This window comes from Curcuma longa, chromosome 3, assembly GCF_044706935.1.
Source record: "Curcuma longa cultivar G26 ecotype Majalengka, Jawa Barat chromosome 3, ITB_CL_G26_1.1, whole genome shotgun sequence".
Lineage (NCBI taxonomy): Eukaryota > Viridiplantae > Streptophyta > Magnoliopsida > Zingiberales > Zingiberaceae > Curcuma > Curcuma longa.
The window spans coordinates 8,708,052-8,734,904 of record NC_133863.1 but is presented as its reverse complement, the minus strand read 5'-3'; the positions used below and the strand labels follow the sequence as shown (position 1 = coordinate 8,734,904).

The window sequence follows — 26,853 nt, the reverse complement described above, 5'->3', positions numbered from 1 at the left end:
TTCATACTTTGGAAATCATGGATTTACAACTTGCATTCTTTGTGAATTTAAATGCAGTTTAATTATCCATAAGAAAATAATAATAAGTGCATCTCAATTATACAAAACAGAGATTATTAGACCAAGTAAATTGATCAGCTAATCCCATTAATTCAAAGACAAACATGCATGAGATAAGTACCACACTTTTATTGTCCTTCAAATAATATTTTGATTCAAAATTTACTGAGGAATCTAGCAATCTTGATTGCTCATGGAACAAACAAACAAGAAAAACAGCATTATAATAAAATCTTCAAAAGCATTTCATAAGAACACTGAAACACATGTTCTGTAATAGACTAATCAAATGGCTTTTCCAATGCCTTGAAATATTTATGCACATTCATAGTTCTTTTCCAAGAACATTTTTCTTTAAATTTGATTTATTAGGTATGAATGTACAAGTCGCAACCTGTTCAAAATAAATTTTTTTCAACATATTTGAATACATTAAAATAGGAACTTTCACAAGCCATGAACTATGTATGTCTTTTCCACTGTAATTGTAGAATTAAGTGAATAACCCAGCTTGTCTAGAGAATGACTACATACACACATCAAACCCCCGGATTAGTTGTAAGAGAGGTATAATTAAGTGGGATCCTAATGCTGAAACAGGAACAAAATAGATGTGCAATCTCTTCCCAAAACAAAAGAATATGGATAAAGATCCCCCCACATTCTGGGCCCCACAAATATAAAGAACGACAAATGTAGTTGCCTTTGTAGACTTCCGAAGTCTCTTCAGGCTCTGATGTCGAGATCATTCGAAATTAATCCATTGTGACCCTTGTTGGTTGCATCTGATTATCTGAAAAGGCCTTTAGCCTTCACAGGTACAATGCAAAAGAAGGCGCTGCTTACCTTTCAAGTTACCTTCTTGACTGGTGTTAAAACTTTTTTTTATGCGTAGTACATATACAAGCTGTTTGCAGCAGCACAGGCTATTAAGTTTTCGGTTGGGTGCCATGCTAAGTGAAGTAATTTGATTGCGGAATCGAATGAGTTCCCGTTGGTATCAATGTTGGGGCTTTCTGAGCCTGTCGTGGGCCATTGGAAAATGAGAAGTTATGATTCTAATGCCCAATAACAAAAGTTGGATGCCCAGGAACAGTAACTAGCTTTTTGCACGACTGACCTCGTCGGACGACGCGAGTCAAGCTGCTAAGAGATCTGGAAGCTCTTGTTGGGTTTTGCACTTGTTTCCTATACATAAAGAGAGAAAGGTATATTAGGCCATCAGAATGGGCATCCCAAGAACAAATCTAAAAAACCATAGCATCCTTCATGGGATCAAGCTTTGAGTTCAAGATGAGTAGAATTGCAAAACCCACTAGACATTTTTTCTCTAAAAGAACACCAAAAAGAAAGCCCGTGAAACAAGGAAAACGAAGCAAGTCAAAGCACATATTGTAGCATAGATACCTGAAAAATTGCAATATTGCAGATATTTCAGCAGTAGTTTCTTGGATTTAGATGCAACAATACTATCACGTTACAGAATATTAGTGGTACATTATAGTCAGCTTGGGATAGGCAACATGATGAAATGGCTATCAAATCTCACACTGTTAAAAAAAGGTGCCAAAAGTGTAAATGCTTATAGAATGAAGATGTACGATGGTGGTTTTATAAACTGAGGAATTATGCATTATATATAATAAGTGTTTGACGTTATGTACTTTTTTGTTGTTTTTTCCAAACCTGAGACAGTCTTCAATAGGGAACAAGGTATAAGTTCATGTGCTACAGTCCAAGGTTTCACAAAATCCAAATTTTGTTGACCCTAAAATTTTCCTGCTCCATTATTCAGTCTGGTCAAGTCAAATAACAAGTGCTTGTAATAGTATTTGAAGCTAGCTGATGCAGCACGAAAACACAATCTCACACAATTTCATAGAGGAAAATGTTCATAAATCAAAGTATATGGATCCAAACCCCTGTTATGAAATAAACAATAAGACCAGGTCTTCTAAGAAGAGACATAACTTACCCTAAAAATATAATAATTTTTAAAACTTAGACAAGTTTTAAGAATTTTAAAAAAAAATTAAAAGTTCAAAACAAAGAATTTAGCCCCATTTCAAACTGCATCACGAGCTATCTAGCTTACAAAATGCTGTGTAGTATTTAGTGAACAAAAGACTCCCATTTCCTCTCTTTCAAATAATCACATGTGAGATGTTTTCTCCAACATTTAAAATTATTTGTGCTTTTTCCTAATATCAGGTCGAGAAAATAAATAAAGCGTGGATCAAACCTCATTCATGATTGATTACTTTTAATAATGAAATGAGAGCTATACCTCATTGGATTTTTACTGGCTTCTAAAGTTGTTGTTTCATTACTTCCAGGAATGCAGCCAAATACACGAAAAAGGTTACTGCAGATGAACAATGCACATCATTAACTTGCAGGACTAAAAAAGCTCTAAAATAAAAAAAAAAAATCATAAATCAAGCTCAGCTCGTTATTAGAAGGTACCTGTAAGAACCAGTTGCTACACGGAACCCATCTCCACTAAGACAACACTCAAATTTGTCAAAAATTGAATCATTCTCGTATAAATCACATAACTGCATCAACAAGACCCAAAATTGCAATGAACTATGCAACAGCCAATTCCTACATTTATTTAAAAGAGAGATAGCAGATAAACCACCCTAGGCCTCAAATACTCATGAACTGGAAAGGTTGCAACTGGAGTTGAATCCATGTTTATATCCCAAAGCTGTAAAACCATAAGGGAAAAAAATAACGGAGTTGGAGGTGAGCGAAAACAAAAAATAGTTTACTACTAATGTTGGAGGTGAGAAAAAAAAACAAAAGATATTTTACTACTAACATTTCATTAGTTGAACCAAAGATTAGAAATTGATAATTAATTGAAGAGCATATGGAAGAGAAGAAACTATGTCAAGGAAAATTCCAGACAAGGAAATCACCGGACAACTACCATGGCACAAAGTACTTGCAACAACTAGAAGCACATAATTCTTGGTCACATTAACATTGCTGCCTGGGTTTGGTAGTCATCACACTAGATAGGGGGAGCTACAACATCTCTATGCTTTCTTAATCCAGCTATTTTTAAAATCAATTGTTAAACTTATGCTGCTATTCAAATCATGAAAACAATATATGCTAGAGTGTGTATCAAGAATTACCCCTAAATGCACAGGGAATTGTAGATAGTTTTTTGTCATGGAAAATTCAGTCACAGGTCAACCAAAATGATTCCATTTGAAAGTCTCATATAATTTAATTCTAGGATTAGGTGATCATATGGCCATGTCTTCTTGCCAACAATGGATATTACAGTTGCAAAGGGAGGATAGAGCAATTTTCATGTTGTTTCCTTGTGAGGAGACATTGTAAAATTCTCTTTCCCACCACTTCCATGGAGGGAGAGTTAGAGGGAAAGATTCTTTAGTTAGTTAAATTAATTTTTTTAAACTTAAACAAAATAAAATTAGGCAGATAATAAAAAATATAATTTTTGTATAAAATAGTTGGCTTGGCGAGATGGAAAATCATGCCCTGTTCATTTCTTTCCCTCTTTTCATTTCTTCCCAAGGGAACAGAGGGAAATGGGTTCCACCTGTGCTTCCTGTCACGTTTCTGTGTTTCTTTCCAACTGCTAAGTCACAAGGCGGCAGAGAAGTAGTCATATAGTTGATTTTCAGTCATTTCATATAGTTGACTCCAATTAATTGCAGGTTCTTAATTTCTCCCATTTATCTATTAGAAAAAAAAGGCTATATCTACTTAACATCTAGATTGACTGATCATGTGCATTGTTCTTTTGATCTGGAATATTTGAACACAGCAACTCTAGCACCATTTCGAATTTGGTAGGGACCTTACGTCTGATCATTGCTGTCGTACGTGTTTCAAGCACAATGGATTTCTCACCAGAAGACAAAGATCAGTAATGCATGGATGAGCACCACCACTTAGTTTTTAAGTGAGATTTTAAAGCATGGTTGCACTAACACCAGTTTTTTTAAAACCAGATGACTCTCTTGTATATGATGTTAGTAGAACAGATGAACAAGCCCCCCTCCTAAAAAAAATCTACAAGAAATAGAGGGCAAGAACCTTGAGAGTCATATAATCACGACTTAGGATGTGTCTTCCATCCTTTGCAAATTTGACATCTGTAATAGAGGCAATGATCTCAGTGAAAAAAGACCTTGAACCAGGTGCCTCACGGTTCTCAAACCTGTAAAGAAGAATGTCACAATAGCTAATATAAAATGTATGTAACTAGGGAGTAAAACTAGATCAATAAAAAAAACATCGAGCTTGAAACAAGATAGGGAATTTACTTACAGCATAGAATGGTTATCACATAATGCTGATTGACGCAAATCTATAAGCCGGATAGAACCCTTTGAACTACTATATGCTAACATATTACAATGGACTGGGTGGAATTCAGCACAAGTTATAACCTCTGAAATGTAATAGGATGCAGATTTAGTGTTATAAAGAATAATGGCCACTAGAACAAATAGAAGTTAAAAGTAAATAGAGAATGATGAATGGAATCTGCCAAGCATGTATCATAATATATGTTCAAGAACTAGCCAGAAGACAAGTTCACTGGATTATGACCAAAACAAAAATGAAAAATTAGATAATAAAAGGTTGAAAATATCCAAAAAAAAAAGTAGGGTTAAGAAAATATAAGGTTGAAATACCATAAAAATGGGAGTAGCGAGTAGTCAGACAAATTCATAAACTTAAGACTTGACCGATAAGGGAACTGCAACAAAAATTTTTGTAAATAACGATGACATGGAGCAGGACAATTATCCTTGGAAAATGAACAGATAAAGGAGCTATGCAAAACGGGCAGCATCAAGCATACAAAAGTGTTAGATTGTGCTTTAAAAGGAAAGTAGTTTAATTTAGTCATAGCCCCTTTATCTATACAGAAAACTATTTTTGAGAATGACATTTTAAGTCATGGGTACTTGCAAGTATAGACTAAATACCTGCCAAATCTTCCATATTTGCGGGTTTGACATCGGCAATATTAAAACTCTGACTGCTAATCTCCAAATTCCATAAATTTATTCGAAGATCATCTGCTGATATAAATGTCTCACCGTCACTGTCAATCAAAAATTTTCAAGAAGTTCAGAAAAAATAATATCAAATATAATTGACTAGCATACACACACAGAATAGACGATGACATTAATGCTACGGTGACCAAGAGGTTTCAGCATCGGAGTATGTGCAATAATGTAATACTACAAATAGGCAAAAGTACTCATAAGGTGTTAGTGTTATCCCTAGAGTCAATTATGAGATAATTGACAAGAGGACTTTTGTATTATATTTCATTCAGAAAAGACAAAATTTATGGTTATTATATTTATTTCAGATCTGTGTCAGATGCATAAGTATAATAATGTACTAGGATAGTAGGTTCTAGTCTACAGCGTATCAATTGGTTAAATTGATAGTAGGAGACTGTAGACATATATATATAATACTACTCTTAACTATTCCTAGTCAAACTTTAATATACAAAGACAATATTAATACGTTGAGACTAACATGCAAGTCAACTGATAACTTAATTTCATAAGTCATGGATATAATATATCAAGTTGACACATGGGTATATATTATAGAATATGTACTGAATTGATCCGCCATAAGAATGTTTCATGGATCGTTATGTAATTCACAAGCATTCTCACAGTGACTATTAGTATAAATAGTCCTTAGACCTAAAATCACTACGATTCCCTATATAAGGTGTTGTGTACTTTAATATCAACAAACATCACTTGTAACAAGGTGGACTATAAAGTCGATCACTGGATATGCAATAAATTATGCGGACGAGTGTGAGTGATGTAGATGGGATCTATCCTTTCCATATGACAGAAGTGATATTTGTGGGCCCCTTGATTAAGTAGGGCTACTAAAATACATGATCATGCTCAAATAAGTTAATATGAGATATTGAGCTCATTTGATTAATTAAATCTACTTAGAGATCAAGAAACATAAAGATTGATAAATGGATGATACAGTCTATGCCTCATGAATGAATCTAGATATCGAGGATAGAAAAATCAAGTTATACAAGATAATAGACACAGAAATGTTAGGTCGGATCTCGACATTCTCATCACTTGGGTAGCAATGATGCATTGCTAGATGTTACTCATTGCTTATGTATCTAAAATGTTAGTTTAGATATATTGTCAACGTTATAAGAACCTATTAGGTCACACACAGAGAACATATTGATTTAGAGATGGATATATTTTAGTTTGACTAAAATATGATAGACCCTAAAATTATAAGGTTAAGTTTAGTCCGAGTTAAACTCAAATGAATCCAACTATTGGATTATTGGATTGAGTCTAATCTGAATTAAACTCATTGGATTAGACTAAACCACTAAAGAGGATTAATGTCCATTAATAAAGATTAATGGAGTATTGATGAAAAATAGAGCAAAAGGTCAAAACTCTTTGTATTCATTGGATAACCTTTTGTATTCATTGGATGACCTTTTATATTCATTGGATAAGTACAAAAGGTCAATTTTATGCATTTGGTGGATGATCACTTCTAGTCTCCTCTTCTTCTACTCTTGGCAAAACCATCCAAGTTGCTAACACAACGAAGGTGGTTCTTTTCCGAAGGCTAAGTTCGTGCGACGAACGAAGGACGTGTTCGTGTAGATACCGAAGAGGCGCGACCATTTTGATCATGCTGAGATCTACCGAATCAAGTTGTTGTTGGGATTGTTCTGTTCAGGCAACAAAGGTGACAACTCGATCAAACATGTATACTATATTCGCATGAATCTCTGGAGGGATCGATTTTGTTTCGCTGCATTTGTTTATTATTTTTCGCAAAAGATCCATACATGAGAATCATTAGTGGAGAATAAAAACATAAATCATTTGTTTTAAATTTTAAGGATGAACCATCAGATCATATCCTACAACTGAGCTCCAGGTACAGCCATTAGATTTTAACAATTCAAAGTGGATTTCCTTTAATTAGGCTGGATAATTTATTCTGTAATGCACAACCACAATTTTAGTTCTAACTTATTTAACTAGAAAATGTGTTTGTCGGACTTATGGTAGTACATCAATCTAGAAAAGGCACATATGAACTGAAGCAGGGTAAATGTTTTTGAATCATTCAGCAATGGAATATATTGTTGATTGATACACAAACTTTTTTCAATGCAATCCATACATGAACTTTTAAGTTGTTCAATTTTCAATATCCCATCAAATTAAACTAACAGAGAATGACAGAAAGGTAGCTAGAATACTCTATTAGTCTATTAGCACTTTTAAACATTTAAATCTAATTTTCAGGTCAACATGTATTTCCTCCTTTTTTCATGTTGCTTCTCACTTTTTTCTCTTTCTCCCTTCTTTTTCTTCCTCTTCTTTCCCTTCCTATGTAACTGATTTTTTTGATGACTTAGACAAGAGGAATCCCTACCCAAAATGGAACTCCTGCCCCACGTTTGTGCTGCCCAAGGGTAGCACCATCGCCTTGAGCCAGCACTCTTAAAGCTGTGTTGCTTCTAGCAGCAGGTCTCTTCTGAATTGGGCCAGCAACAAAAGCAGTAAGAACAGGAGAGAGGTAGTAAAAGAAGAGGATGATATGAGAGAAAAGAGAAGTGAAAATATTTAGAAATAACTTTTCCTTGGAAAAATTTAGTTGAGCACCATTTCCATTAATTTGACATAATAAACTTATTAAGCCCATACAACACCTGAGGTTTCTATAGAATTTTAAAGATTGGATCTATGTTCAACGGATTGCCGCGTTAAGATTACCGCCTACAAAGTTCATTTGAGATTTCCAGAAGTCCACAAAAAAATTAGGAGCATTTTCCTATGTATACAATGGATTCTATAATAGGTCACAATCCCAATCAACTTCCTTGGCCCAATGTCAACTTAACTAGACACAACAATATAAAATGATCTAGAGAAGTGCATGTATGTTTTTGCAATGATAAAAATAGTTCCTGTATGGCACGGCAACAGAACCATACTTCATTTACAATTGAAAGCATTTAAATGATATATTCAAAGATAAGTTAGATTACTCCATGCACAAAATTACAATTCAAAGAAATCCAAACACAGAAGAAAAGGAGTAGATTAAGCAACTGATATACTAATCATTGGATATGAATGAACCTGTTATTTGAAATAGAGTTTATGTGGTAATCATGAGCATGAGCATATATTCTTCGACATCTTGCCACAAGGCTCTTCTCGTGGCTAGTTACCTACACATCAGAAATAAGAAATTGCTGAGAATAAAGTCGATTCCATCAAACACAGCAACTCATTCAAAATTTCCTGGCTTCAGAAGTGTATCTTGATCACAGATGCAGGCTTGAAACAGGTTATGTTAAAACAACTTAACAGAACAACAAATAATACACATAATGAAATAAGAGAATTATCAAGGGCAAATATATTTGCAAATTATGATTCACTCCATGTTAAGAAGCTACATTTAGTTTACACGGTAGTAGTCAATGGCTGAGTACAACTACCACTGGCAAACGTAGCGATGGATATCCTCCTGGAGGGAAGGATAAGTCATTGCTCAAAAAGTTGAAAGTGCTTCCAGAGCATCCATTAGGAAGAGATGGACTAGGACCACTAGTAGTTGAGCGACCACTGCAGCCATTTCCCACAACCTGTGAATCATCTAAGTTCATCTCAGCAATTTGTTTGACCTTCTTTTCTTGTACCTGTTAGAATTCAACAGAAGCTTCAGCATTGGTGATTGTTGAAATAAGAGATTAAGAGTGCACAAATGACATAATTAAGAATCTTGATGAAGAATAAGACTAAGAGAGGAAGGAAATATTAAATAGAACAGGGAAGGAACAAGCATAAAGAGATGACCAATTTAATCTATCCATTATGCTGTTAATTCCACTAAGCCATGCATGAGGGCAAAAAATTCTAATCATATCTCTGCAAGTATATTTTTATTATTCCCACAAAAACAATGTTGCACACATCAGGAATAATTTTCAACATATAACAGAACATGGTACAAAGACTACATAATGTACAAAACATGTAACCTTCTAAAGCATGCTCTTCATGTGTTCCAAAAGCTCCAAAATTGGTAAAACCAAAATTTATAAACTCACTGTGTAAATGTCCCGAGTACAGCACCATTGTCATGCTTATTCATAACAGTAGTAAAAAGCATAACAGTAGTAAAAAAGCAAATCAAACTTGATGCAGAATTTTGATCTATGGTTCACCAAAAAAATGAATTCAAGATTTAAGGTTTAGAACACTGGATTGCCAGAAAATGAAAATATATTCACCAATCAATATGTAGAACACACTTGGGGAAGAATGGTAAGGTAAAGACAAATAAATTTAAAGCAACAACAAAATGTTTCTGCAGAGATATAATCTATTTTCATAAAATTATACAAAGATAATTCAAGATATGCAAGGATCACTTTCTTTAAACAAGGTAGGAGGTTGACTTTACCTTCCAGTATTTAATTGTTTTATCATTAGTTGAGAGAAGTGATAGAGCACCATTAGCTGTTTGACACCATCTGATTTTATTGATCTTCTCCTCTATTTCCAAGCTTTTGAGATAGTCAAACTGAGATATGAAACAAAATAAATTAACACATATAACCAATAGGCTTGTTGTGGTAACATGATCAATCTGAAGTACCTCTGGTTCATGGCTTTGAAACTCAGTTTTGTAGCGAAACTCAGCATGCCTGCTAATCTGATAATCTTGTGCCTCCAGATCCTTCCTAGAGCCATGCTGCAGATAAAAATATCAAAATGCATAAAGATTAAGGAAAGACATTTCATTTGCATGCAAAGGCGAAAAGGGAAGTGCAGTGACGAGCATACATTTCTAGCATCTGTTCTCTCAAACAAAACAACACGTCCTCCTCTATCTCCGGTTGCAAGATGATCTCCAGATTTATCAAATTCTATTGCTGAGATGATATCCACTTCAATAGAAAAAAGGTTATGTCAACAGACAGTTTTTTATTAACAATCAAAAAACAAAATCAACATATTGGGATCCAGTTAATTAAGAAGATAAGTTTGGCATGTGCAATCATGTTGCATCAATCAAAAAATATGAAAGTAAGATTAATTAGTTTCGTGTGTGATGAGAAACTATTAGCATAAGCTTCTGAACTTCTCAAGTTCTTTATAAGACCTCTACTTGTCATGGAGATCAATTAGTGTAACACAGAAGATGGACAAGGTTTTCTTATAAATCAAAATAATGAATGTGTGCTTGCTTATAAATGAACTAATCTAACTAGAGAACAAAGAAAGAAAGACTGCATAAAATTTAGAAAAAGCTCACAACACATGAATATGACTGAGAAACGAAAGGAAAATTTAGAAAGAATCAAATCAGGAAGATTTGTGTTCATATGACATCAAAGAAAAAAGGTTTGATTAAGTCAATCAAATAATTAAGTGAAGATCTTTGAAAACTCAGAATCAGTGCATGCCTATTACAATAATGAGGATTGCCAATTGCCAAATCACTTGGCAATGCATGCCTATTGAAATATATGAATAGAAAATTGGAAGTCTATGGAGACAATTTGAAGTAAATTAGCTATCACGGTGTCTGTAAATAAGTGTATCAATAGTGAGCCTGGAAACTGACAGAACACCTCAAATTCGTGTTAAAGGGGCTATAAACGCAAAAAGTCTAATAATGTGAGAACCCCTAAAGGAACTTACTTGTAAAAAATTAGATTATTCTATGAATGAGACTAATGGATCATGAGAAAAGTGAGGAGAAAATTACCTCAAAGAAAACGCCATGCATGGAAATTATACTACATCTAGCCGTTAGGAACCACGAGTATATTTGAAGATGAGCTAATGAAGTTATTAGAAAGGGAACCACAGTGATGAGAAATGAGTGAGTAAAGAATTTCCAAGGATAAGCACCAAAAAAGACACGAAAATCCGCAAGATAATATTTATCTGAGAAAATATTATATATTTTGGCTCCGATCGTCAAAATCAGGCCTTTTATTTTGAAACCATTACTATACGTTAGACATCGGAGATTCCCTTACATTTTTTTGAGATAAAAGAGGAATAAAATCCAGTTTACGACGTCAGATTGAAATCTAGCAGAAGAAAATATAAGCTTTTGCAACTCCAAAAGAAACCTGAAACCTCGGCTCCAGCAATCGAACACCAAACACAAAGGGATCTGACATCACGATAGTGGCGAAGCAAAAAATCGCACCTTCCTGGACATCCTCCCCTGCCATGCGCTCCCCAAAGACCTGCGAGAACTTCCAATCCAGAGTCGGCGGAATGGACGACGACGCCACCGCCGGCCCACCTTCCTTGCCACCGATCCCGTTCATCTCGGCAAAAGAATTCCGGTGAGATCGGGATCGGGTTCAAGCGGCATCAACGAAGCCGCGCAGGGATCGGCGGTCGGGGACAGCAGGATTCGGAGCCGATTCCCGATTCGAACATGAGGGTTTTCAGGCAGATGGGGCGGTGACGATGTGGACAGAGACGAAGAAGAGAAAACAAGAAGAATAATCACGAATAAGAGAAGTAAAATAAAATGCGCTCTCTCTTCCCCTTTCTTTCTCTCTCGGCGTTTCCATGTTAATTAGAATTAGAATTAGAGTTTAGAACTAGCGATCGTACAGCCCGTGAATCCGGCCCACTAGGCCCATTCTGACGATTTAGACCCTGTTCATAAAAAATAAAAAATAAAAAATAAATAGAGCAATGTTTTTCATTCTTTCTTTCTTTAGTTTAATTTTTCTCTTTTAAAAACTTTATCATCGTAATTTATTTTTTATTATCATTAGATTTTGTGAACTGTTAGTTAAATCCTAAAATTTTAATATAATTAAGATATTTTTTATATGGCAAATTTGTTAGAACTTATCAACTGACTTTATGGATTTTTGTTTAATATTGAAACTATGAATCTAAAATAAGTAGAACATAAGTATGTAAAATATTTTTTTATGTGTTATAGCCTCAATGATATTTTTGTCAAGTAAACATAATTAAGATAACGTTTAAGTTATACTAATGAAAATAATGAATATTTTGGAAAAAAATATATGTATCATTAATTAAGTATAGTTTTTTATAATAATAATAATAATAAAGATAATTAAATATAGTTTCTTTGCATCGTAATAATATTAATAGTGTCATCTTTACTCTTCAAGCATCAAGCTTAAATTTTCGATTTGACTCAATTCTATTCCATAAACTTTAATAAAAACTGGATTTCACCTCCTTCTAAGCTTATTACTCTTGAATATAAAGTGAAAAAGAATATGTAAAAATTAAAAAAGAAATAAAGAATCTGTCAGAATAAAAAAATTAAATAAATATTTCATCCTATTTTTTTAAATCGACTGTTGTTATAATAATTTTAATCAAACCTACTATAATATATATATATATATAATTAATTACAAATATTATAAATAATATTGTAATAGTTTTGACTAACTTAAAATATTTTTAAGTAGAGTTAAAATAATTATAATTGATATTAAAATAATTTTATTAATATTAAACTAGTTTTAACTAATATTAGAAATAATTTTGAGGAGTGTTAAAGAATATGTCTGACCAAGATTGAACTGTTACTATATATAGCCATGGATTTTAATCTTTATCTATTCCCAAAATGGAAGCCACGTTGGACCACAACGCAAGATAGAATGGACGACGAATCGTGGACCAGGCCTATTCTTACCTGTGACATGTAGGATTGGATTAGATTGGCCCCACCAGAGTTTCCTACTCCCCAACTCTAATGGTCTCTGCCTACAATGCACCACGTTGATCGTACGATCATCATGTCTCATTATTCTCAACTCCAATCGAGACCGTACAAATCAGTATTACACTCTCACGATTACAATTATGACTTTTTACCATGAAATCTACCTTTATTTTAGTGGGTTCGACTGACGGGTCCCGCGGGTGGACGCTTACTGACTACACGCGCTACCAAATCTAAACGCCGTAAATTTTAGATCTTTATAACCGCAGTTAGATTCCTAACCTAACCCCGGTCAGGGCCTTCCCCATTTAATCGTCGTCGAACTCGGAGGAAAAGGAGACGATGAAGACGATGCTGGAACGTGGCCACCTCCTGCCATTATGCGGTTTCGAGGATCCTACCGCCGGTGACGGCCTAGAAGATGCTGCTGTTGCGGCGCTGCTGGCGGTGGAGATATACGCTTCGGATGAGTTTCGCATGTTCGAGTTCAAGGTGCGGCGGTGCGTCCGGGGGCGTTCCCATGACTGGACTGAGTGCCCCTTCGCGCACCCGGGCGAGAAGGCCCGCCGCCGCGACCCACGGAAGCATCGGTACTCTGGCGCCGCCTGTCCGGACTTCCGCAAGGCCGGTGGGTGCAAACGCGGCGACGCGTGTGAGCTCGCCCACGGGGTGTTCGAGTGCTGGCTCCACCCTGACCGCTACCGCACACAGACCTGCAAGGACGGCGTCGGATGCCGCCGCCGCGTCTGCTTTTTCGCCCACACCGCCGACCAGCTTCGGCCGGTGCCTCTGCAGCGACAGCAGAGCCCTTCATCTGACTCGCACTTCCTTCAGTCTTACCTTTCCAAGTATCTGGTTTCCTCCCCAACCTCAACGATGACATCGCCGCCTACGTCACCGTCGACGGATTCTCCGCCGATATCGCCGGTAGGGGCTAAGCTGCGCCGAGCGTCGTGGCATGGGGCATCGTCGGCGTCGCTGACGCAGTCGCAACTAGGCAGGGCGAATTCCGCGCCCGGCTCTTGGGCGTTGCAGGTAGAAAGAGCTATGACTTCGTCTCCGTTTAAGGGGATTTCCTGGTATAATTCTGGCCTCTTCAGCCTGCCGTCGACTCCAACTGCGACATCAGCGACGGGCGGCGATGCTGGGTTGTCGGAGGAAGATTGGCCAGCGGAAAGGGTTGAGTCAGGGAGGGAGCTGAGGGAGAAGATGTTCGAGAGGCTCAGTAAAGGTCTCATCTTTAAGAAAGCTTAGGAAGCGCCGGCCGACATGGAGCGGATTTCCGTTGATGTAGTGAGAATAAAATCGATCTTACAACATGTAAAATTTGTATAGAGTTTTTCATACAATAAAATTGAGGTTCTGATAATCGACAACTTCAGTGAGCTCTTTCCACACAAAGAAGTTGCCCAAAAGTAATAATATTTTTTAATACCATCTTTTGATAATTTTATTTTATAATTAATGACACAATTGAATCCTAACTTTCCCAAACTTTAGCACATCTTTACTATCAGTCTTAATATTAGCTAATTAAAATGACTCATTTTGAATTTAAAAAAAAAATCATCAAAACATCTTGATGCCAAAAACAAATAATTTTAGTAAAAAAAAATGCTAGAGACTTCATGAGAATCTCGGATATAACATTTTTGAGTTTAAATTAATTTTTTAGTTAGAAATAATAACAAAGTGTTTTTTTTTTTTGCCCTAGACAAGTTATATTATTGGGAAGTACTTTTTTTTAGCTGAGTCGAATTATGTATGCGTTAAAAAGCATTCATTAAGATTTTTTGTTCGCAAAGATAATTTTTCAATCCAGGGTGAGGTTTCTTAAAAATCTCAAATAGAATATTTTTTATGGTTTTTAGTTTATGAAAAAAAGGACTATTGTAGTGTCAGATTGATTTGATAAATATAATTTATGGCAATATTAGATTTGTTTTACTAAGAATAGCAGAAGAAGCTACCTTATAATCAAACATCCATAGGCTTATTTTATTCATACAAGATATATCAATCCAAAATATAGTTCACGTAAGATAGACTTCAAATTTCACAAGATGAAAACTTTACTTGAACTTTACTTGCTTTATATATATATATATATATATATATATATGTCTTTAATTTATTTATTCAAACTTCTATTGTTCAATCTGAATTAATCTAACAAAAAACACTGCTTTCCACTCGCAGTGTCATCCCCTTGAGTGTGATTGGATTCTCCAGAATCTATCAAAGGTAGAAAATCACCTAGAAAAAATGAAAGATGTCGATATGATTTGACGTTTTGATCTCTCAATCCACTGCAAGCAGTGTTGATGAGAAAGACACTAGTCGAGAATATAAGCAAGAGCAAGATTGCAAGAAATAGAGCTATAGATTACAGTGATATTTGTATGTGCATGGCAGCTTTCATGAAACAGGAATCAAAGGAAATGAGTGCTTTAATTGAAAAAAAAAGGATCCAAAGATAAGGTTCGCTCACTTGTGAGGTAGGAAAGTCAAAAAGATAGTTAAAATTTCACAAAATCCAACTTATGTATCATAACTGTCCATGTTTTTTACACCACCATCTAATTTAATGATAGCCACAATATTCCAGTAATCCTTTCATCAGATATAACTAGTAGATTTCAGGCCTTGATTAGTCATTTTCTATCTGCACCGAGATGTAAATTGCCTCTGAAGCCATTTAATTCTGCATTAGTTTCATTTACAGGATCAATCAGTCGTTATCTGAAGATGATAATGGCCGTCGTCCTCATCTGGAAATCCTTTACTCTGTCAACCTCACTAGGCTCTACCACCTTCTGCAAATTGCATTATTTTAAAGTTAATTGTAGGAGTAGATTTCGGGTGTTAGTCATTCGTAGCTATCACTGTCCCCTTTCACCATCTGCTTAACCCTATCATCTCATCTTCAGCAGGATTTGAATTGTCATTAGCAAACTGAAGCTGACTAATTATATTCTTTACTAGTTAATTTAACATATGGGATCAGATAATATCTTATTTTATTTTTATATATATTACAAGATCGAGCAACACAAACAATTTATCAGTAAGAAAATGAAAGGTGGTCAGATCCATATTGGTCCCAAACATGGAAGGAGCTGTGTTCTTCTGGAAACAAATTAGTTAATTAGCCTTTTTGCCTGCTGCAGCTCCAAAGAAGCATGATTGGAGAGTTGAGCTTAGCTTAATGGTATAATTCAGATGGATCAGAGGATGTCCATGAAGCATGGCCAATGCGTTACTGCAAAGAGGGAGACAGTTAAATCAACCTTCCTGTTCCTGATACATTCAGGGATCTGCAGCTACTTTATCAGAAACAATAGAACTCACTCAGTGTGAATAAAGTTAAGGTCACTTCATGGATGAAAAGAATACAAAGGAGCGAGGAAGAAACAGTTAAGGAGTGAGGATCATCTGCATCAAATATATATATCTTTGGAAAAGAACAACCAAATATTCATATGCTCACTTGTCAACTTAATTCGAGGAAAAATTCCAAAGTAGTTTTTAACCTGCAACTTGAAAGAATGATGAGCTAAGGAGTTGAGGTCAGGTACATGAATATTGTTCCATTTTTTGGGCACATACGTACACATCGAACTGTACTAACTACTTTAATAATGTACATGGAAGCAGTTTTCATTTGGATGAATGAAGGTGGTTGACTTTTGAGTAATTTTTAATACATTTATCAGCATAATATGCATTCTACCTCCAGAGCTAGTTCGTACTAATTAACAAGGAAAAAAAGTTTGGACATGCAAGGCTCATTCCAAAGCATAATTGATGTCGTTGGAGTGAAATGGTAAGAAGGCACACATATATATAAATGATCCCATCGAACATCAACTTGAACATGTACAATCGAGGGAGTGGCAAGGAGATGATGAGATACTTGGCCTTGTATTGCTTTCTTGTCTTCTTTGCAGCAAATCTAGCTAATGCTCAGACAGGTATCATTTGTTTGGATGATTTAACTCTCAAAGATGACACGATTAGTAGAATTAGGATGATGATCGTAATTTCTTTCCTTATATATATGGCCTTGTATGATCTTTCTTAAAGCACTTAATTAATGTTCATGTAATCATGTTACTCTAATAATTTTTAGTTAGGTGCGTTTATTTAGTTTGAGCATATGTTTTCATTTAGTATTAATAGCAACTACACAATTTTAGTATATAAACTTCAAATTAGATTACAAGTGCCTTAATTTAGCTTAACTAGATGACCTTTTTAACGACATATAGTTATTGATCACGGAAATAAAATCTATATCAATTGTTAATGAAGCATGAAAGGTGGTGCATAATCTTTATTCATATACTCCGTACGTAGTCGAGTCATTACTAAAAGTTCAATATCCTTTTCCTTAGTGTACAACTTTTGAAACAAGAGAAACCTCTTATAAAAAATTCACAATAAAAAGATATAAAGAAAACAACAGAAAATATTATAAATGATTTAAACAATCAATATTTCAAACTCTTCTCTTGATTGCCCTTAATAACTTTTAATCCTCTTCAACTTCCTTTACCGATCTGTTGTTATATCATCAATTAGTCAATCAAATCCATCATGAATCGGTTGTTTTCGTGATCACCTTTGTCTATAGTTTATCAACGGGTACCTCTATCAACTAGAGTCCATTGTTAGTTGATTGATTTGTTGTAGCCTTTAAGTCAGTTGACCATTGCAATCTAACAACTACTTCTAATTTTCCTATTGTAGAATTAATCAACTAAAATTTATCATCTATCAACTCATCATGCTAGATTAGTCAACTATCCAATTGACTGGGTTTCAAATAAAAAAATTCTGTATGCGAGCCATCAAACTCGAATCAACTCACTAATCAATTAGCTGCACACAAGTGTCATGACTAAAATCATCTAATGATTAAGTTGAGATTTACCGTGATACACAAGTCTTTTAATTCTTATAACTCGTAAAATAGCTTTGAGTTTGACTTCACCATCAAAGTCAACCATTGTTTGATGAACAAGCGACGCAGGATTCGTGAGCATAGATTGCGGCTATCCCTACGGCAACTACACCGACAGCGTCACCACCATATTCTATGAGCCTGATGCCAACTACATCGACACCGGAGAGAACCACCTCACCGCCGCCGGCTCCTACTGGGACGCGCAACTGAAGACATTCCGAAGCTTTCCCTCCGGAAAGCGCAACTGCTACCACATCCCCAACATCACCCCACGACGGAAGTACCTCATCAGAGCAGCCTTCTTCGTTGGCCAATTCCTCCCCCTAACCTTGCAGTTCGATCTCTTTCTCGGCGTCGACAAGTGGCAATCAGTTCAAATCCTAAAGCCTGATTACCTTTACCACGCCGAAATCATCACTCTTGCAAATGACAACTATTTCTCAGTTTGTTTAGTGAACACGCAGACTGGAACTCCTTTTATATCTTCTCTTGAGCTGAGGCTCCTCGACGACAGCATGGTTTTTCAGGATGTGAATTCAACAGTTTCGCTGGTTGTGTCTGAGAGATACAACGTTGGCGGCAGCAGATGGCAAGTGCTTGTCAAGTCCTTGTTAATTCTATTTCAGAGCTAATCTTACTCTCGTTAATGCCCCATGCATGCATTATGCAGGATTAGGTATCCAGATGACATTTACGACAGGTTTTGGTATTTCTGGAGCATGGGAAATAACATTACCACCATTTATACAGTTGGGACTCCTCCTAATGATCCTTATGAGGTGCCATCAACCGTCATGCAGACTGCTGGTGCAGCCAAAGATAACACTACTTTTACATATTACATGGATCCTCCAAGAACCGGAATCACAAATCCCAGATACTACTTCTATTTGCACTTTGCTGAATTAGAATATCTACCTAGCAACGAGAGCAGAATTTTTCGAGTGATCATGCCTGGAGATCCAAATGGGGTAACTATCGTCCCAGAATACCTGACATCAAGTCATGTAAGCATCGTATACGACGTAGCGATTGAAGGGGATATTACTTATTTTAACCTCACAAAGGTAGCAGCTTCCACCCGTCCTCCTTTGCTCAATGCAGCGGAGATCTATATAGCTGTGGAGCTCACAGGAACACCCACGGATCATCAAGATTGTATGCTCGCTATTTTAATTTCTCAAATCTAGCTAATTGTTATAGTTTTGAGTACCTTTAGTGATTATATATCAATTACAGTTGCTGCTATGATGAGTTTGAAGAAGATGTACCACATGACAATTTGGCAAGGTGATCCATGTGTTCCAGATACATGGGATGGAGTGTCGTGTGACTTTTCGGATTCCAAACCACCCAGGGTTACATTCCTGTAAGTTCTTAGTTATGTTATGAACTGAGAAGGTATACGAAAATTAGCTAACTAAGAAACTGCATGCAGAAATTTGTCACACAGAGAATTGAATGGAAGTATACCGAGTACCCTTGCAGATCTCACAGAAATCAGATACTTGTGAGTGTTCTTTGTCCAACTCCAAATATAATTGTGCAATTTCCAAGTATGGAGCAGAAGAACTTTGTTTCTCTTGTTCTTTTTCCTTGAAGAATACTTATGGTTTTTTGTTTCCACACTAGATAAAGGACAAAATATTACATTTCTGCTGTTGCTACTATTCAGAGACAACTATTACACCATATAAATAGGATTTCATAGATTTTGTGTCTAGGATTATGTGACTAACTTAAAATATAATTCTGCAACTTCTGTGGATATAGACACCCTTTAGATGGTCATATTGTTTCTCATATTTTGTTCTGATATAGGGACTTATCTTACAATCATTTCAGTGGCTCTATACCATCGTTTCTAGCAAATTTATCCTCGCTTCAAGTGTTGTAAGTGTACAATTTCTTTTGAGCCTCCAAACATATTAACCATATTTGCTTCTGAACTACACTGAGGTCATTTGCTCTGGTATTTTTGCAGAAACTTGTCGAACAACAACCTTGATGGTTCAATTCCACAAGGCTTATATGATCGAAAGGAGAAAGGCTTACTATTGCTTATGTATATGGCATTTCTCTAGAACATCCAACTTACTCTTGCTTAGTTTCATTAGAGATTGTCTAAAAGAAAATCTTACTATTCTTACAAACAATTTCTTTGCTGTCAGAACGAGCAACAACACAGATCATTGTGATGCTTGTACTCATGAGGGAAAGAAGAAAAGTCCCACCATTATCATTATTATTTGTGTGATTGCAGCAATCATACTATTAGTACTTTTGTTACTGGTGATCTTGTTTGCAAGAAGAAAAAATCAAAGACAACAGCAACAATGTAAGTTCTTGGTCCTCTATATGTTGTTGTATATGCCATGGCAAAGTTATCATTCATGTAACTTTATGTTTGATCTTGAAGCACCTACTGAGAGTCCAAACCCAGAAATAGGAAGATGCAATGAAGTTAGTTCAGAACATCACAATTTCAGACAACAGAACATTGTCCAAAGAGATTGTCGGTTCACATACGAAGATATAAAGACTATCACAAACAACTTCAAAAGAGTAATTGGTAAGGGAGGGTTTGGGACTGTTTACTATGGTTGCTTGAGGGATGGCATTGAGGTTGCAGTAAAGCTGCATGAGCTTTTAGTATCTACAGGGGCGAGTAGGGTGTTGCATGCCAACGAATCTGATTCCAACGCCCATGAGATCAAGGAGTTCCTAGCTGAGGTCCTCATGCCATTTAGATCTATGTTATCTATGGAACATTGAGCTTATGATCTGTTTCCTCGGTATTTAGTACAACTTTTGTTGATGTTGCAGGCTCGTGTGTTGTCAAAGGTTCACCACAGAAACGTAGTGGCACTGATTGGCTATTGCAAAGATGGCAATTACCTTGGCCTTGTTTATGAGTACATTGCTCAAGGAAGCCTAAGAGACCATCTCTCAGGTACAAATCAACAAACCTTAATCCTTCAAAGGTGCCAACTAACACGGCATAATCCCCTCACTTAACGTTTTTATAAATTGCTGCATTGGTTTAATTTGCTTTAGAGAATACTACAACTGCCAAAACACTAAGTTGGAGGGAGCGTCTACAGATTGCACTTGAAGCTGCACAAGGTTCCATTTTCAGGATGTCTCTTTATTATCTAATTATAATTTGCCATCGTCTCTTCTTCAACTCCATGTGACAATTTTAAGTGAACAGGGTTGGAATATTTGCACAAGCACTGTTCGCCCCCTATTGTCCACAGAGATGTGAAAACCTGTAACATATTGTTAACTCACAATTTTGAAGCAAAAATAGCAGACTTTGGCTTGGCCAAAGCTTTCTTACGTGATGCCGATACACACGTGTCGACAGATGTGATCGTCGGCACTCATGGATATGTAGATCCTGAGTAAGTGTGAATCTTAATTAATTCTGTAAAGTAGTGAAGTAAAACCATGAAACTTATTAAATTGAACTGTATATCTGAGAAAATTGGTTAGTTATATGGTGTTCTCTACTTTGGACTGATAATTCCATTGTTTTAGGTATCACAACACTTATCAGCTCACTGAGAAGAGTGATGTATACAGCTTCGGAGTTGTTCTACTAGAGTTGATCACTGGACTTACTGTTTTTCTAAAGTATCCTGAAAGAAGTCATTTAGCTCAATGGGTACGTCAGAAGCGTGCTGAAATTGACTGACGTGGCAAACTTGGGGCCCGTAGCTTCGATGTGGGTACCCTCAGTTAGGGGAATCCGAGGGGTCTAATGGGTCATCTCCCGGGAAACACATCCCCGGACCCCGGCTCAGCTAAGGATCCCTTGCTCGGCCATTCCAACACAAGGCCCGGTTCACCCGGCCATCACCGTCTATACCTTTTCCCAGATGTCAACTACATTGCCGAATCATCTCCCGGGAAACACACTCCCGGTTCCTCATGTTATGTCTCGGCCATCACTCCCTATCACCGGGACTACTCGGCCACATTAAATATCACCATGCCCGAGCATCTCTTGCCCCCTAAACCAGCTTCCCGGGATACGCATTGAGTAACCTGCTCACTGTATCCATACCGCTTATTTGCCCTGCCATCCCTCCGTGGCGCATGGCTTGCCTGGCTACTACTAAGCGTGATCAGTCCCGAGCCTAATCTACCTTCTGAATGCAGTTCCCGGGAAGTATCCCGTACTGTAACACCCCGATTATTTCTCCCTATTTTTAGAGATTTTTAATTAGATTTAAAATTTTAATAAAAGCACTTTAGTTAAACAATAGAAGAGAGTTAATAAAATAAAATGGATAAAAAGGTTTTTCTCACGAAGACGAATCTAACAAAAATTGTTTGGGTCAATTCGGAAGTCGTTTGAGGGCCGAACCAAGCAAACCAAAATTTAATCCGGTTCGATTTGAGAAATTAGACCCAGTTTAAATGAGAAATTATAAGATTTATTATGTGATGTTAATTATTAGGTTAGGGGTTAATTAACCCAGAGATTAGTAAAGATTAGAGGGTCAATTATTAAGTTTAATAGCTAATCTAAGTAGCTAATTGTGATTGTATTGGATTCATTTGGGTTTAATTGATTATCCATTAGGCCAATCCAATTAAGAGTTTAAGTAAATAAATTTGTAATCCAATAAGGAGCCCAATTTAGAGCCCAGATAAGGTCCCTTTAATGGATTGGATGATAAAGGATTGGATTAAAGCTGAAACCCGGATCCATTAAGAAAACAGAACAGTTCCGCCCTTTTCTCCTCACGCGCACGCGCACGAAGACCCGGTTCCGCGCGACCTTTTCCTCGCGCACGAAGACCCTGTTCGCCGACCGAATCTTTCGCCGGATTTCTCGTGCCGACGAGACCTATAAGAGGAGACCAAACCCTAGAGGCCTTTTCCCTTACCTCTTCTCTTCTCCTCTTCCTCCCTGCCGCCGCACGACGCTGCCGCTGCGAGGAAAGATTGCCGCCATTAACGCCGCCCAAATCCTCTGCTCAAAGCCTCCGCCACGCCTGGCTCGCCTCTGCCACGCCTTCGCCACCACCGACCCCAGAAAACACAGGCGCTGCCGCTGTCCGCAACCGCGCCGCGGTCTCTCAGCTCCGCCTTCACTGCCGCCGGAACGCCGGAGAGGAGTTGCTTCCTCTGCTCATTGCCGGCGCCTCTGCCCTCCTCTGCCAACGCCACTGCCGGTCGAGTAGGAAGAAGAGGAGGAGCCGACCTAGTTTCCTTTGTTGGTTTCTCGCTGTCCACCGCCTGATTCCTTGCCAAAGAAAGACACAGTAAGGTAACCTTTTGCGTTAATGAAAAGATGATTAAGGGGTTAATCTCATCAATTAATTAGTTAGTCGATTAATTAATTAGTAATGGTTGATTAACCTTAGTTAATGGATTAAGTTAGGCATTGGTTAATTAAAAGGAGTTAATTAGGTACAGGGTTAACCCTTAAGCCTGTTACGTCAAGTTTATTTAATAATTATGGTTAAGTCGTAGTTATAATTTCTGCTAGGTCGCACGGAGAAGGCGCTAGAGCACCTCGGAGAAAGATCTTCGATTTCACAAACCCTAGCTTAACATTTAAAAGCAGACAAAGTAAGTACATTTCTCACCTGCAGTATGAGTGGTTTTCGTATTGTTCTTTGGCATGATTATGTTAAGCTTTCCATGACATGATTTGTGTTAAACATGAATGTATTTATATGTATGCTCTTTCTATGACGTGATTTATGTTAGACGTGAATGTATTTATGTGTTCTTCCTCTAGTATGATTCATGTTAAAATAAGAATATATATATGTTCTTTCCATAGTATGATTTAGGATTTAACCATGAATATGTAAATTATTCTTCCTATTTAGGATGGAAGTAAAGCATGATAAATGATTGATGAAAGGACAAAGATATAGAAAGTAAAAGAGTAACGACACGGTCGACGGGCCGACGGTCGACGGTCGACGACCACAAGGGTCGCCAAATGGGCCGCCGAATGGACCGCCAAATGGGCTGGGCCGGGTCGTTACAATTCAAACGTATGACTTTCAATTATAAAGAAACTAAGAAATTTCCTATGCCGACGGTCGACGGTCGACGACCACAAGGGTCGCCAAATGGGCCGCCGAATGGACCGCCAAATGGGCTGGGCCGGATGAGTAACGACACGGTCGACGAGCCGACGGTCGACGGTCGACGACCACAAGGGTCGCCAAATGGGCCGCCGAATGGACCGCCAAATGGGCTGGGCCGGGTCGTTACAATTCAAACGTATGACTTTCAATTATAAAGAAGCTAAGAAATTTTCTATGCAATACAAATATTTCCATGTTCAGGTAGTTTCTGCTTAAGTACATGACTTCATAACTACAAGTTATTTCCTGTTTAATTACTAAGAAAGCATGCAATGATTTCCGTTGTTTTGTGAGATAGGATGGTACTTACTAAGCTTTATGCTTATAGTTTTATTTCCTTATACTGCAGATAAGGTAAAGAAAAGTGTTAAGCAACGGGAGGCAGCAGGAGCAGTGTTCGATGTGTGTGGCGGCGGAACCGCGGATTAGAATAAATAAATGAATAAACACCTTATATCAATTATGTCTTTTATATCAATGGCTTCCGCATCATAAAATTGAACAGTTGTTTTATTCCGTTATAAGAATATTCCTTTTGATAGAATTTATCTATTGGATTTTCTACCAATAATTTAATAATGATAAGATATACGTAACATCCCCCTATTAGAAAGGAGGAGGGTCGTTACAAATGGTATCAGAGCAGGCTCCGCCCTTCCGTCACACGCACATCAAGCATCAATCCTGCCGCTTTCCAAGTAAGAAGTATACTTAGGCTTTATTTTCTTTTATGATTAGTATGATTTTATGTTAGACATGCTTCTGATTATTAGCCTCAAGAATGATGCTTAAGTCACCTAGCTATTATGATTAGCCTAGAGAATGATTTTCAGTAGGCATGGTTACCTTTGGCATAAAGAATGATTAGTAAGTTATACATGTTAAATAGATGCAAGATTTTGATAGAATATTAACCTTACCTTTGGGATAAGGATGCAAGTTGGAATATTACTAGTAATATAGTATTGTATTGAGTTAATGGAGGGATAAGATTCATGTACTCCACTCTAAATAGTTGGGACTAATACAACTTGAAGATATTTCTTCTACATGAAGTATTAAATATATTTGGGATACAACTATTTTCCATGTAAAATACTTTATATATTAGATATGGTTTCAGTAAAAAAAAAAAAAAAAAAAAAAAAATGGAATAGTTAAGATGGATATATATGAAATCTAAGTAAGGCTCCATGTATCTCCCTCATACAGTTAAGATTAATACAACTTGAAGATGATGATTATGTTTCTCATGTGTATGTAAAGAAAAATTAGATTAGACCATATCATTATTTATTATTTAGGATGTAAATATTATTGATTATATGGAGGTAATTTCAGTAGAAGAAACAAATAATGGAATAGTTAAGATAGATGGGCATGGGATCCTTATTTAAGAAGTATTGGGTATATATCTTAAATGTATTATTTAATAAGAAGGGAATATTGATGTGAATATTATAATAAGATAGAATGAGTGGTCGAAATAAAGAGAACCTTATCAAGTACTCCTCTTAGGCTAAAAAGGAATTTTCTAAAAAGCTACCATACGATCTCTTTCTATGATTAGTATAAAGAATGATTAATGAATTAGACATGCTAGTATATATGTGTAGTGTTGTATTAGAATAGTAAGTTTATATTCGACCTTGTTATTTATGAATAAAAAGAACATGGCTAGAAGACGAGCTAATACCGAGCCAAATGACGAGCCCTATTAGAGTTGATTGTCCAAAGAGGGAGGAGATATGAACAGGAAGTTCGTACCATAATTTAAGAGAGATGGGAATATCATCACTGTTGTTCTATAACCTTTTTGGGAGATGTTGTAATAGCACTGAGAAAAACAGGTGGTTGACTGATTAGTTAGTTAACTCAGGAGGAATTACCAACCAATAGAATGTGTTCAGTTATCTCAGTTGATGAATCAATTAAGATAGCTATTGGCAAAACCAAAGGTTAAAGAAGATATGAGATAAACGTATCCCAAGTTATTCTAAGTTTCGAGGACGAAACTTTTATAAGGATGGGAGATTGTAACACCCCGATTATTTCTCCCTATTTTAGGAATATTAAATAGATTTAAAATTATAATAAAAGATTATTTAGTTAAATGATAGAAGGGGAGTTTGATGAAATAAAATAGGTGAAAAGATTCGTCTTTGCAAGACGAATTCAACGAAATTTGTTTGGGTCAATTTGGAGGTCGTTTGATGGCCGAACCAAGCGAACCAAAATTTAATCTGGTTCGATTTGAGAAATTAGATCCGGTTTAATCGGGACCGAATCTTAACCCCGAAGTTAGGAGTACTGTGCACTCCTATTTATAAAAAGTTTTTTTTCTCTTCTCCTCTTCCTCCCTGTCGCCGCACGACTGCGCGCCCAAGATTGCCGCCATTAACGCCGCCCAAATCCTCTGCTCAAAGCCTCCGCCACGGACCGAGCCTCTGCCACGCCTTCCGCCACCCAACCCTAGCGACCACTCCTCCTTGTCCGCAACCGCGCCGCCGCGTCAGCTCCGCCTTCACTGCCGACCGGAACGCCGGAGAGGAGTCGCTTCCTCTGCTCATTGCCGGCGCCTCTGCCCTCCCCTGCCAACGCCACTGCCGGTCGAGTAGGAAGAAGAGGAGGAGCCGACCTAGTTTCCTTTGTTGGTTTCTCGCTGTCCACCGCCTGATTCCTTGCCAAAGAAAGACACAGTAAGGTAACCTTTTGCGTTAATGAAAAGATGATTAAGGGGTTAATCTCATCAATTAATTAGTTAGTCGATTAATTAATTAGTAATGGTTGATTAACCTTAGTTAATGGATTAAGTTAGGCATTGGTTAATTAAAAGGAGTTAATTAGGTACAGGGTTAACCCTTAAGCCTGTTACGTCAAGTT

General features: G+C 36.9%; 3 protein-coding genes across 4 annotated transcripts; 2 read left to right on the top strand and 1 right to left on the bottom strand.

Annotated features, from left to right (window-relative positions):
• Positions 1 to 488: 488 nt before the first annotated feature.
• LOC141824136 (serine/threonine protein phosphatase 2A 55 kDa regulatory subunit B beta isoform-like) lies at positions 489 to 11,664 on the bottom strand. Of its 2 annotated transcripts, none has more exons than XM_074711376.1 (14): positions 11,353 to 11,664; positions 9,972 to 10,075; positions 9,784 to 9,879; positions 9,589 to 9,708; positions 8,621 to 8,821; positions 8,256 to 8,347; positions 5,046 to 5,164; positions 4,378 to 4,501; positions 4,144 to 4,267; positions 2,705 to 2,773; positions 2,527 to 2,618; positions 2,348 to 2,425; positions 1,181 to 1,248; positions 489 to 1,082 (listed from the first exon to the last, which is right to left on the bottom strand). In XM_074711376.1, exons 1-14 carry the CDS (start codon positions 11,474 to 11,476, stop codon positions 946 to 948), a joined length of 1,548 nt encoding a protein of 515 aa, XP_074567477.1. In that variant the 5' UTR covers positions 11,477 to 11,664; the 3' UTR covers positions 489 to 945. The 2 variants fall into 2 exon arrangements, with proteins under 2 accessions (XP_074567477.1, XP_074567476.1); XM_074711375.1 differs by having other exon boundaries at positions 8,618 to 8,821; positions 11,353 to 11,663.
• A 1,544-nt stretch (positions 11,665 to 13,208) lies between these two features.
• On the top strand, positions 13,209 to 14,248 carry LOC141824138 (zinc finger CCCH domain-containing protein 35-like). Its single transcript, XM_074711379.1, has one exon. The coding sequence runs from the start codon at positions 13,222 to 13,224 to the stop codon at positions 14,131 to 14,133; it is 912 nt and encodes a 303-aa protein (XP_074567480.1). The 5' UTR covers positions 13,209 to 13,221; the 3' UTR covers positions 14,134 to 14,248.
• A 2,508-nt stretch (positions 14,249 to 16,756) lies between these two features.
• Positions 16,757 to 21,548, top strand: LOC141823617 (putative LRR receptor-like serine/threonine-protein kinase PAM74). Its single transcript, XM_074710906.1, has 13 exons — positions 16,757 to 16,853; positions 17,915 to 18,437; positions 18,519 to 19,006; positions 19,088 to 19,217; positions 19,287 to 19,358; positions 19,670 to 19,741; positions 19,833 to 19,913; positions 20,020 to 20,186; positions 20,268 to 20,581; positions 20,675 to 20,801; positions 20,906 to 20,974; positions 21,063 to 21,255; positions 21,392 to 21,548. The coding sequence occupies exons 1-13, from the start codon at positions 16,757 to 16,759 to the stop codon at positions 21,546 to 21,548; spliced, it is 2,490 nt and encodes an 829-aa protein (XP_074567007.1).
• Positions 21,549 to 26,853: the final 5,305 nt, after the last annotated feature.

What these genes read in the sequence shown, in the direction of transcription:
- LOC141824136 (XM_074711375.1), bottom strand. Translation starts at nt 11,476, where the DNA reads ATGAACGGGATCGGTGGCAAGGAAGGTGGGCCGGCGGTGGCGTCGTCG. An exon ending in AGAGAACAGATGCTAGAAAT is followed by an intron (nt 9,880 to 9,971) that starts GTATGCTCGTCA and finishes TTTTATCTGCAG; the next exon opens with CATGGCTCTAGGAAGGATCT. An exon ending in TGTGATAACCATTCTATGCT is followed by an intron (nt 4,268 to 4,377) that starts GTAAGTAAATTC and finishes TCTTCTTTACAG; the next exon opens with GTTTGAGAACCGTGAGGCAC.
- LOC141824138 (XM_074711379.1), top strand. Translation starts at nt 13,222, where the DNA reads ATGAAGACGATGCTGGAACGTGGCCACCTCCTGCCATTATGCGGTTTC.
- LOC141823617 (XM_074710906.1), top strand. Translation starts at nt 16,757, where the DNA reads ATGTACAATCGAGGGAGTGGCAAGGAGATGATGAGATACTTGGCCTTG. An exon ending in TTATCCTCGCTTCAAGTGTT is followed by an intron (nt 19,742 to 19,832) that starts GTAAGTGTACAA and finishes GTATTTTTGCAG; the next exon opens with AAACTTGTCGAACAACAACC. An exon ending in AAAGGCTTACTATTGCTTAT is followed by an intron (nt 19,914 to 20,019) that starts GTATATGGCATT and finishes CTTTGCTGTCAG; the next exon opens with AACGAGCAACAACACAGATC.